The following is a 12,909-nucleotide window of genomic DNA, read 5'->3' on the forward strand; positions in this document are numbered from 1 at the left end:
TTCTCTATTCTTTCTTAAAAAATTTTGTGTATAGGTGTTTTGCTGATATTTATGTATGTATATGTATGTACCACATGCATGTCAGGTGCTTGAGGAAGCCAAGAGGGTGTTAAATATGTATAGTTAACAGATGGTTGTGAGCCACCAAGTGATTGCTGGGAATGGAACCCAGGCCGTCTGGGGAAGTCAGTGGTCTTAACCACTGAGACATCTCCAGCCCCCCAACTGCTTGAACAGATTTTTATGTGCTTGCATGCCTTGATGCATCTAACTGCCAGAGGAGGGCATTGGCTCCTTTGGAGCTGGAATTAGGAGTTGGATGTGACCTACTTGATATGGGTACAAGGCACTGGGACTTGCATCCCCTGGAGGAATAGGAACAGCAAGTGCTCTTAAGTGCTGGGCTGTCTCTAGCCCCATACTGACCTCTACATACTCTAGTATAGATGCTGGAGTTTAGATGAAGACACATTTCAGTCAAGCCACCCTGAAGCTGAAAACATCTCAAAAGAAAAGCATTCACTGCAGCCCACCAATATTAGGAAGCATTTACTAGACTGGCAAGCATAAACACGAGTGAGTGGCTGCACAGAGGAGCTGTGCCATCTGTCACTAGCCCAGGAAAAGGTAAGAGTCCAAAATCACACTCATCTCAACCTATCAATTTCATACTAATAATAAAGTGGACCCACTGTAAATCAATCATTTGCTTAAGAATTTACTTTACTTGCCCCAAGAGTGATCAAGATACCTCAATTGTTCATGCTGCTGCTGAGGCAGACTTTCAGATGTCACCAACCTGAAGGGGAGAACCCCTGCCACACTCAGGCGTGTATTAACAACTCATCACTGATCCCAAGAACCACTTAAGTGTTTTATGGCTGTGTACAAGTTCCTCCCACAATCACCTTGGGAAAAAAAAAAAAAAAAAAAAAAAAAAAAAAAAGAATTTACTTTACTTGGATTCCTAACTCTCTGATCTTTCTGAAGACCAAGATAAATACATTTTTTTATTATGAACACTGAACAAAGTTGCCAGGCACAATTGTCACACCTTTGACCCCAGCACTCTGGAGGCTGAGATAGGTAGAATTCTGTAAGTTCAAGGCCAGCCTGGGACAGCCAAGGCTACACAGAGAAACTCAGCCTTAGAAAACAATATTTTAAAAATTCAGGTACGGTATTTAAACCCAACAGTCAGGAGGCAGAGACAGGTAGATCTCTTAAGGGCCAGTCTGGTCTATGAAGTGAATTCCAGGACAGCCAGGGCTATACAGAGAAACCCTGTCTCAAAACAATTAAAAAAATTAAAAAAACAAGACAAAACACACACATACACACACACACAAAAAACATCTATAAATAAAGATATCAGTTTGATTTACTGTCTTTGCTCTGAACAGCAATTTAGGGCCAATAACTTTCTATATATGTTCAAAGTTTATCATTTACCTCAATAGAGATAACAGAGCCAGTGCCTAGAATAGGCAGAACTCCAGCTCAACACAATGCACAGCACACACAGAACCACTGTGAATGACCATGTATCACCCATGAACACACTGAAAGTCAAGTTTCTTTTTTTTTCCTTGGTTCCTTATTAGCTCTTTCATGAAACTGCTATCATAACAAAAATTAAAATGCATACATGCAGACCACGAATGAAAAGCAGAATGCAGCTTTATATTATTGAACTTTATGTACAAAATCATTTGATTTCAAATAAACATTTAATGTAAAAACAAACGTTTCTTTTAAACTGAATTTTTTTACATCTATTGTACCATTCAAATGCTTTATCATCTTACATGATTTCTTCAAAATCTGTTATCAAGGGTACATATAGAAAAGCTTTTTTTTTTTTTTTATAAATAGAACAAAGGGATTTTTCAGCTTTTATTATAAGATGACATAAAAAGTTTACTCAACAGAAGTAATTTCATTACTATTTAGGGGAGGGAAATCACCAAATTTTTCTTTTTTTGTGCAAACAATGCTAGCCTTCTTTTAAGCATTAAGAGCATAACTGCTTAAGAAATGACATAAGCAATAATTCTACATCTACATCTTCCCTAAAATAATCTATTTTTTTTTTTTTTTTTTTTACATATGTGCACAGCTTTAGCAAATTAAAGCCCAAGAGAAATGCTCAGAACCCACAACCAGAAGCCAAATGACAGCTCAGTGAAGTCAGGAGAGGAGCTTCCCACCCAGGGAGTCAGCAGTGAACACTGCAGTTTCCCTCTTCCCTATATTTTAAACACAAAAACCAGTAACTAAGAACTTAATACTGGATGACAAATCACATCCACACTATTTAAATAGTCTCACAGTGAAACACATCGTAAAGACCAGCCAAATCATTATTTACACTTTATAAATCTCTGAAGACACCATGAGAAAGCTTATGTCCCTTCAGTAAACAAAATAGGGAACTGCATCTGATGGTGGTGGAATGAAATTAAAACATTAAAAATACCAGTATTTACAGCAGCATTGATCCTTTATAAATAAAGAATATGAAAATGCAATATCTTTAAAGGATAATAAAAAATTGAGGTGATGTTATTCAACCACAGTGCTTGGAGTTGGAATAAAAACCTATTGGTGCTTATTAATACGCCAGTAGTGAAACCACTTTCTGTTGGAGAAAATCCAACTGCAAACATGTGCGCAAAACACACAACACAGGGAAAATTTCTCAAAACAATTCAAGTCAGCTTATCTGCATTGGATATTCTAGTCATAAAGTACATCACAAGGAAAAGAGGTCTAACATCTGTGTTCATTCTCAGGGACACCCCCACCCAAGTGGAATCTCATAAAATCTCAAACTGTTTTCTTGCTTTATAATCCTAATGCAAAATGTATACAGAAGTTTCCATGGGATTATCTAATTGAAAAAGAAAAATTAAAATTTGTTCCAAGTCAAAAAACATTCGGTAAACAAACAATAAAATTACCCACTTGAAAAGCAAATGGTAGCTTCATCAATGCATGGTCTACCTGGAGAGTTAACATCACCAACAGGCAGATGAATAGGTACTACTTTAAAATCGCAACAGGAACTTCCAACTTTCCATTCCAAATGTAGAAATGATTTCAGAATCAAGGGTCAATGTTTGGGAAAAATGGCAATGTAACTCTTTCACAAAAATTCTCCATTTCTAAAAGGGAATGACACCCCAACCTTCCCTCCCCAGAAAACACCTCATAATTACAAAGCAGAAAAACAGCCCGTCACAAATGCGAAAAGCCTTATAATTTAGGTGTGAAATTTCTAGATTAACACAATATTTCATAAATTGACTGTTGCAGTAAAAAAAAAAAAAAAAAACTTCCTTGAAGTACTTACTGCTTTTCAGGCTTAAACCAAATTGTGATAACATCACTAAAGCTGATAAACATGTGAGAACGAAGTAAGCAGACCCACAGAGCCTCCGTGCTGAAATCACTGACTTCATCTAACACTGCCTGTTCCAAATCCATGATTAAAAACCAAACAATCTAAAACCACAACTCATCTTCGAGGCTGAACTCCTTAGAAGAAATTTCAGTGTTTGTCCACATCATGGGGTTAGACCTCAGAGTTTCTGTTTCTTGCTCTGTTTTGGAACCCCTGAGACACCATCCGTTTCCAAAGCTTTCTCTTTTGAGTTAGTTTCACTGAATCCATTTGCTGTCCCATTTTGTTCCTCAGTTATTTCTTCATTTGCAGGGGTTGCAGATTCTCCTTTTTCGAGCTTTTGCTGCATTTCCCGGAGCTTGGTAACAGCTTTATCTATTGACATTATACTAATAAGATTAAAGTCATGCATGCTGACTAGATGAAGCATGAAGTTTCGACATAAATTCTTCTTAATTATTTTCTGTCCATAATTTTCTACAAACAGCATACAGGCATGATTCATTTGATTGTCAGCAATAAATCTATTAAGGAAAAACAAAGCATTAATAGTGATACAGATCTTCTGTGAAAACAACAGAGACAAGCAATGTGTAAACCTGACAAACACACCCAAGCTTAGAAAATGACTTAATACAAAGTCACCAGCAAGACACGACATTTCAACCATGATCAAGCCAGGTATTTTAGAATTTAAGGACACATGATCTAAATAGACCTTATCCAGGAACCTCAATAAACAAGTCTCTGTAGTTATCATACTTACAGATTTGGACCAGAGAACTGAATATTAAATGAAAGTGATCTGACTCAAACCATGATATCTGTGGTGTTTGATCCTTGTAAGCAAGCCATCTACCTAAGACCACTGCCTACATTCCCCAGTCTAAAACTGCATCTTGAAATGGGCACATCAAGTAAAACATATTTAATCCGATCTCTTTCATCTTAAATGTATATGGTTGTTTTGCCTGCATGTGCATCTGTGCACCCTGACCCTCATGTGTGCCTGGAATTACAGCTGCAAGCCACCATTTGGGTGATGGGAATTGAACCCAGATGCTCTTAGCCACTGAGCTATTCCTCCAGTCCCTCATCATTTTTAAATATTTCTAGCATTGTAAATGTGCCTGTTTGGGTCAAAACATCTTTACGGAGTGGGTTCTTTCTTTCACCTTTCTATTTGTTCTAGGGTTTGACCTCAGGTTAGCAGACTTGTGTGGAAAGCACTCCACACTTTCATAACTTTTAAGCACACATTATTTTTGTATTCACTGGCAATAAAAATGAAAAAAGGAATCAAGGATGGTGGCACATGCCCATAGTTTTAACTATTTGGGATGGGGTAAGGAGCTGAAGAGATGGCTAAATAGTTAAGACCATTTGCAGCTCCTACAGAGGACCTGAGTTTAGTTCTCAGCACCTATGTGAGGTGGATCACAACCACAGGGAACTCCAGCTCCAGGATTCTCATCTCCTGGCCTCTAGAGGTAAAAATAAACACACATTCACCTACCCATACATCTTTTTTAAAAATAAAGTGAGAGAGTGTTGAACCCACAAGGTTAAAATCACCCAGGGAAAAATTTTGAGACTGTATGTATGTGTAAAAATGTAAAAAAGCTAAGCAAGGTGGTACACACTCATGATCCCAGAGTATAGAAGGGACATGAGTTTAGGACCAGCCTCTGGTCCTAAGTAAACAAAATAATGACACATTGTGTTAAGCTTTCAGGAATCATGTCTGCACAGAAAGCCATAGTATATTAGTGTTCAATTCAACCAGTAGTAAACTGATGCATAAAAAAACAAAACAAAACAAATATTTAAAAATCTCAAGACCCTTTATGCAGTTCATTCTCTAAACATCATTAGTTAATTCACATACTTAACATACTTCTGGTTGATGGTAATATTTAGGACACATACCTGTAGTAACAGTTGACGATTTTGACAGGTCATTCACTTATCATTACACCTTGCCCCCTGCCGCCCATCTTTGCAGAGAAGTCTACACAAAGTGATCTTTGATAGTGTAGTGGTGCATGCCTTTAATCCTAGAGGTTGGGAAGCTGAGGTAGGCTAATCTTTGTGAGTTTGTGGATAGCCTGATCTACAAAGTGAGTTCCAGGAGTGCCAGGATTATGTAAAGAGATCCTGTCTCAAAAAGAAATAAAACCAAAAAATCTATCTCTTTGTATACTCAGAAAAGAGGATACGAGATGTCACAGTGGAAAAGCACAACTGATTCCCAAAGGATCTTCACACATGAACAGTGTGTGTATCCTGTGTGTATCAACACCCACATAAGAGTAATAGTAATAATACTACTAAAGGATGAGCCATACATCATATTGCACACCTATAATAATAATAGCAGAGGCAGGAGTATATGTATTAAAGGTCATCTTAGCTTTATAGGGAGTTCAAAGTTAGCCTAAGCTACATGATGCATTGCATTGCATTGCCTCAAAACAAAAGGTGGGTGGGTACTGAACAGATGTCTCAGTGGCTAAGAGCACTTACTGTTCTTGTAGAGAACCTGGGTTCAATTCCCGGCACCCACAAGGCAGTTTACAACCATCTTAACTCCAATTCTAAGGGGCCAGACTCCATCTTCCATCCTCTGCAGGTATCAGGCACACAAAAGGTACACAGACATACATACAGGCAAAACATCCAAACACATAAAATAATAACTAACTAAAAAAGTTGGACAGACTCAGAATGAGAAGCAGCAAAAAGAACGAAGTAATGGAACAGAAACACTCTACCCATGCTTCATGACATGGAGATTCCACAGTTTCATTACTTCTTTCTCTCCTTCATTCACATCAGAAAATTCTTCAATTTGCTGAAAGAGAAAGAAAAATACCCATTACATATGTAACAGAAGAGGTATTTCTAAGAAAAACAGGCTGTCAAACTAGAATGTTTTGGAACTGAAAAATAGCATAGTTTCGCTCCCCCTCCCCAAAGATAGAGTTGCTTTTTGTAGCCCTGGCTGTCCTGAAACTCACTCTGTAGACTAGGCTGGCCCTGAACTCAGAGATCCACCTGCCTCTGCCTCATAAGTGCTGGGATTAAAGATGTGCACCATCAATGCCTGCTCTTCCTTTCCTTTTCCTTCCTTCCTTCCTTTCTTTTTTTAAAGACAAGGTCTCTCTATTCAGTCCTGGATGTCCTAGAACTTACTATGTAGTAGAATATGCTGTCTTCAAACTCAGAAATCCACCTGCCTCTACCTATCACATCTGGCAGCATTCCTTAAAACCAACTTTTACTTAAGCAATTATCTTAGAAAGGAAGTCCTAAGTTACAAAATTGCAATTAAAAATAGAAATCAAAGTTCCCAATACAAATTCACACAAGGAAAAGAAAATTTTCCATACTTAAATAACTTTATAAATGACATAGTTACAAAATGTGTATGAGCACTGCAGAGGAGGAGGAAAACAGAAGTAATTACTGTAATAGTTTTTTCTCTCAGCCATTCTGGATCTTTTTCATCTTCACTATCTACTTCCATTTCTTGTGGCCGGAGTGGTAAGCAGGTATCACTGTGGAAATAGAGTCGATTGTGGCCACTACTGTATGTTCTTTGCTGTTCTACTTCTCCATCTTCAGATTCAAGAAACTCCGACATGCTTGCTTTTGTTCGTTTTGGCCTAATGAAAAGAAATCAATGCTGATACAAGACAACTTCTATACCCATATATAACCGAACATGAGCCAAGATCTTTAATATTACTATTCAGTAAATAAAAATTGTTTTGCTTTTATTTTATATGCTTCAGTGTTTTTGCCTCATGTATGTCTGTATGAGGGTGGCTGAGTCCCCTAGAACTGGAGTCAGTTGACAGCTGCCATGTGGGTGCTTGGAATGGAACCCATGCAGCAGTCAGTGCTCTTAACCACTGAGTCATCTCCCTAGTCCTGTTTTCTTTTAATATATAATGCAAAGTAGACTCAAGACCACCCTCCACCCCAAGAATTAAAGATCAAAGCCTAAACTGTAGACCCAGAACTACACCAAAGTATCAAAGACAAAAATATCTTTCTGGGTGAGAAAAATAAAACTTAAAAAGAAAAAAAAAAAAAAAGTTAAAAATGTATACAAGGGCCAGCTCACACCTTTAATCCCAGCACATGGGAGGCAGAGGCAGGCTTATTTCTGTGAGTTCTTTGAGGCCAGCCTGGACTAAACAGTGAATTCCAGGACAGCCAGGGCTACACACAGAAACCCCATCTCTAAAAACAAAAATTAACAACAATAAAACAAAACAAACAAACAAACAAAAAACCCAGCCACAAAAAAAAAAAAAAAAAAAAAAAACAAACATTTGACAGAGATATAGGAATGTATCAGTAATTAAGTGTTCTTGCAGAAGATCCAAGATCAGTTTCCAGCAGCCACATAAGGTAGCTATCTAGACAATTATCTATTTTCAGCTAAAGGGGATCTGATATCTTCTCCATTCTTGGGCACCCACATGCACATGGCAATACTTACACATAAATTCCAGTGTATCAGATAGCAAAACTGTCTCCAAAATAACTAATTTTATATATCAGAACTGGTTAGTATAATATTTATTTTACCATTTTAGTTGTGAGCCTAGTCTTTGATGGTTGAGTCACCCCTCCAACCCAGTATTATTATATTATAAATATATTTACAAAGTGGGATACCAGAAAAATAATTGCAGATATACATCTAACCAAAAAAAAAAAAAAAAATCTCTTTTAAGTTTCTTAAGGCCTAGTTTCTCCATGTAATGGCCCTGGTTGTCCTGGAACTCAGTCTTTAGCCCAGGCTGACCCTGTAATCACAGAGATCCTCCTGCCTCTGGCTCCTAAGCATTGTGATTAAAGGTGTGTGCCACTACTGCCTGATTATTTCTTAGGTTTGTTTTATGAAGATGAACCTTTCATCTCAGCAGTCACATCTGCTGCTTCAAACTCACCACTATTGTGTGTTTATAAAACTCAATGAAGAGAGAAAATAATGTCAGCTCTCTTAGGATAGCATCATATGGGACCTTCAGTGACAGGCATAGAGTCATTTATATTTCATACTACCCAAATAGAATATATCCCTTTTCTGTAGGTTCCTATGTAGACTTGGATCCTCTGCAAAAGCAAGTGATTTTAACCATTGAACCATCTCTCCAGGCCCAATGTAGAGAAATCTTTAAGTCCATAAATCAATGAATGAGTAGCAACATTAGTACGTAACTGCCATGCTGATATACACTTTTAATCCCGAACACTTGGGATTAAGTTCAAGTGTTAGTCTAGTCTACAGATTGAGTTCCAGGACAGCCAGGGATAAACAGAGAAACCCTATCTTAGAAAACAACACTCCCCCCACCCCCACCAAAAAATAAAAAGAAATCAATCAATCTATCTATCTATCTATCTATCTATCTATCTATCTATCTAGATTGATTGATTAAATGCTAAAAACTTGAAAACAGAGCTACATCAGCACACAGCTCTGGGCTTAATGCTCAGCAGCACACCAACAATAAAACTTGGGAAATTTCAAAATGAAAAGAGGAAAAACCTAATAGAAACAGTATCTAGGAAAGGTTATAAAATAGTGTACTACTTCAAATATGTAACCCTGAAAAAGAATTCTACCAAAATGCTTTTTCTGGATCCCCTTTGTTATTCTAACATCAGTAAAAGTAGGGTACATGCTGCCAAGCCTGACTACCTAAGTTTAATTCCAGGGACCCACATGGTGGGTGAGAGAGAACCAACTTCTACAAACTTCACACACACAAAGCCTGAGTATAAGTAAGCTTCTCCCCTACCTGCACACAAGAATGTGTGTGATGGGTGTTCTCTTTACTGGTCCATTTCGACTAAAAGCAAATCCAGGTTGGCGGTGAATATCCTGAGGATTTCCTGCATAGGAGCCATCATAACACTCATTGATAGAGACATCTATCCTAGCACCTTTTGGATGGTACTATAAAAAACAAAAAGAGAAATAGGGTGTTTAAAGAGAAAATATTAATAATTCTAAACAGCTAACTCTAAGCATCCAATTTAATTAAATATAGCTATGTTATTTGTTTGTTTGTTTGTTTTGGCTTTTGGAGACAGGGTTTCTTTGTAGCCTTGGAAAATGTCCTGGAATTAGATCTTGTAGACCAGGCTGGTTTGAACTCACAGAGATACTCCTGCCTCTGCCTAAGCTATGGTTCTTAATGTTTTGAAAGCTAAACTAAGACAAGCATTATCATTTGGATAGAAAAGATTACCAGATCAGAGACATGTAGATCTCTGTGAGTTCAAGGACAGCCTGGTCTACTGAGCTTGTTCTAGGACAGCATCACAAAAGCCACAGAGAAACCCTGTCTCAAAAAGCAAAAACAAAACAAAGAAAAGCACACCAGAAGGCTTACAAGAAACAAGCATAAAAAACAAAACAAACAAACAAACAAACAAAAAAATGCAGGCCAAGCATAGTGGTTCCAAATGCAATCCCTATTCCTGGGAGTCAGAGACAGGAAGACTACAGGGCAGCATAGCTACAGATAAGATCTGGTTTAAAAAAAAAAAAACCAAACCCACAAAAAGTAAAATAAACTCTTATTGAATCAAGAAGGACATTCCCCTTTAATTATATTCAATGAATATATGTATTTACAAGTACTATTTTATTAAAATATAAATATAACACACTCAATGTAATCTGGGCAGAACTTCTATTTACATGCAAACTGCACTTTCTCTAAGGTTGTTCTATGGGTGATGTGTACTAATGGAAAGCAAGCAAGCAAAAAAAAAAAAAAAAAAACTACTTACTACATAATTGAAGATAAACCTGCTATGGCAGAGTTTTAGATGCTTGAGTAAACTATACAGCTTTCGGCAGTTGAGAGTGCACCAAGGGCAGTGCAGGTCATCTCTGGCTTCTGTCTGTTGTCTTGTATTATTATTATAAAGGAACTAAAAATAAAAAGCATTAAGCTTACAACTTGCACAATTCAAAGCACTGTTTCATTAGTGACTCTAAAGCCAGTTAAACTAGAAAAATATTCAGACAGAACATACAAAATTGTATTTTACAATTAATAAACACAAATCAGTTGTGTTTACCTGATAAAATATTCTTAGTTTCTGGCGATTTTCATTTGAAGTATCCTTTTCTTTCCTTGTCTGCACCTCTGTAGTCAGAGTCTCCTTAACAGCTGAAAATATAAACCTGCTTAATTGACATAAAACTCCCTTCTATAAAGCATCTTGCCAAGATATTTATTAAACAAAGAATTATATCTGTGGTATTTATGTTCTTAACTTCAAGCAATAATGAAAGATGTATCTTTTTGTTTGTTTTTAGTTTTCAAGACAAGTTTCTCTGACTAACAGAGCTCTGGCTATGCAGGAACCCACTCTGTAGACCAGGCTGGCCTGTTAACTCACAAATATCTGCCTGTCTCTGCCTCCCAAGAGCTGGGATTAATTAAAGGTGTGGGCCACCATCTGGGCTATCCTCTGTTATCTTAAACCATAGTAAAAACAACCCCAAATAACTCTATGTAGTCACAAAGCTTTTAAATACTTCAAAGTCACAGGTATCTTTAGTTTTGTTTTGGGTGGTGCTGTGGTTGAACTCAGGCCCCCACACATGCCATTCATCTGCTACAAACCTGGCCTGGACTGTGGGTTTGATTTCACTAGCTTACAAGTATTTTGAGAAGTGCCCAAACCACAAATTAACCCAGTAAATGTTTTCCATGGTACAGGTTATATCTTTTTTACCTTCTAAGTTTTGTTTATCATCTTTGTGAGTTTAACACTCAGTACCAGGACACATGTGTGGAGGACAGAGAACAATTTTCAGGAGTCATTTTTTTCTTTTCACCACAGGGGATTTGAGAATCAATTCAGGATGTCAAGCTTGCATAGCAAGCAGATGGCTTCACTATGAATCTCTGGTGAGGTCTCCCAAGTGCTGGGATTAAAGGCATTTATAACAAGTCACTTCTATCTCTCATTTTTTACAGTTACTTACTTGTACATAACATGCACATGATAGTGCATTGTCAAAGAGAAAACTTTCCTTTCAGATAACAATACCTAGATGCTCTGAAATCAAGGGCACTGATCTCATTAGAAAGACCTAAAATATCAAGTCAGGACTGAATACAGCAGAGCTCTGGTTCTACCTGAACCTGTTCTTTATCTGCAGTACCAGGGATTGAACCCAGGTCCTTGTGCCCAACTCTTACATTTTAATAATGCATTGGAAACAAATAATTTTATCTGAGGCAAACTAGTGAAAAATTTTGTTCAAAATCATCACAAGGATATTTACAGACCCACCTGAAGGTGTTATATATAGTAACCATACTACAAATCATACTTCTGAAATGTTAAAGACAAAGTGAAATTCCCAGAAATATTCACCACAATGGTTGTAGAAAAGGGATTATTAATCAGAACTTATAACACAGAACTTTACATTTAATTATTACAGTTAATAATATGGCTACTTAATAAGCCAAATAGTATTTCCTAAATAATTACACACAACAAAAAAACAACTGAGTTACTTTAAAGTCTAAAACATTGAAATCACTATTTTGATAGCAATGGTGTTCTTACCAATAGTTTGTACAGGTTTAACAGAACCAGGCTTATTTTCCTGATGGAGGCTCTCTGAATTTCTAGTGGCAAGAGGCTTGGCAACAGGAGCTGTAGACTTATCATTGGTGTCTCCTGTCCAACGAAGAGTGAATTGCAATGTAGGTCCCTGAGAAAATGTTTCAAATGGAGGCAGCCTCTAAACAAAGAAACAAACAAAAGAATACGGGAAGAGTTATGATGACTTCAAAGATACCGCAAGAATGAGAAATACTCATTGTAGCATGCCATTGTGAATTTATTTAAAACCAATACAACTTTTTCACACCTGTACAAATGTGCTTCAGTGCAGTGTCAAAGAAAGCCAGGAGGGTATGAGCCACCCTGGAATTGGAGTCCCAAGCCCAACATCAGTGCTGAGAATTGAAATCATATTCTCTAGAAGAACAGTACACCCTCTTAATTTCTGGACCATCTCTCCAGTCAAGTAAATGTATTTTTAAAGTCCAAAAGCAACAAACATAGCGAAATAACGTACGGAGTATGTCATTACTAGAAAAATGGAAAGCTCAGGCAGTATGAAGTGGAGGCTACTTACAACAAATGCTGAATTACTAATCCATGGAAACAGTGACACATAATAGTCAGAATTTCAGTTTGGTTTTTTTTTTTTTTTTTCAGTTGGGCGGTGGTGGCACATGCCTTTATCCCAGCATTCCATAGGCAGAGGAAGAAGCAGGTGGATCTCTGAGTTCAAGGCGAGCCTGATCTACCAAGTAAGTTCTAGTTCAGTCAGGGCTACAGAGAAAAACCTTTCTCAAAAACCAACAAACAAACAACCCACTCAAAATACCAAAAACACATACACACATACAAAAACCAACAAAACAAAAAAACAA

General features: G+C 37.3%; 1 protein-coding gene across 1 annotated transcript in view; it reads right to left on the reverse strand.

Annotated features, from left to right (window-relative positions):
* Positions 1-1,676: 1,676 nt before the first annotated feature.
* Suz12 (SUZ12 polycomb repressive complex 2 subunit) overlaps positions 1,677-12,909 on the reverse strand; it is a 36,600-nt gene continuing 25,367 nt past the window's right edge. Inside the window, exons 10-16 of the mRNA XM_051179821.1 lie at positions 12,032-12,209; positions 10,523-10,614; positions 10,229-10,372; positions 9,229-9,386; positions 6,876-7,074; positions 6,181-6,260; positions 1,677-3,930 (exon numbers count right to left, since the gene is read on the reverse strand). Coding sequence (XP_051035778.1) covers positions 3,585-3,930; positions 6,181-6,260; positions 6,876-7,074; positions 9,229-9,386; positions 10,229-10,372; positions 10,523-10,614; positions 12,032-12,209 — 1,197 coding nt within the window. The 3' untranslated portion in view covers positions 1,677-3,584. The remainder of the gene's footprint in view (positions 3,931-6,180; positions 6,261-6,875; positions 7,075-9,228; positions 9,387-10,228; positions 10,373-10,522; positions 10,615-12,031; positions 12,210-12,909) is intronic.

The sequence above is a fragment of the Phodopus roborovskii genome, unplaced genomic scaffold (genome assembly GCF_943737965.1).
Source record: "Phodopus roborovskii unplaced genomic scaffold, PHOROB, whole genome shotgun sequence".
NCBI classification, from domain to species: Eukaryota; Metazoa; Chordata; class Mammalia; order Rodentia; family Cricetidae; genus Phodopus; species Phodopus roborovskii.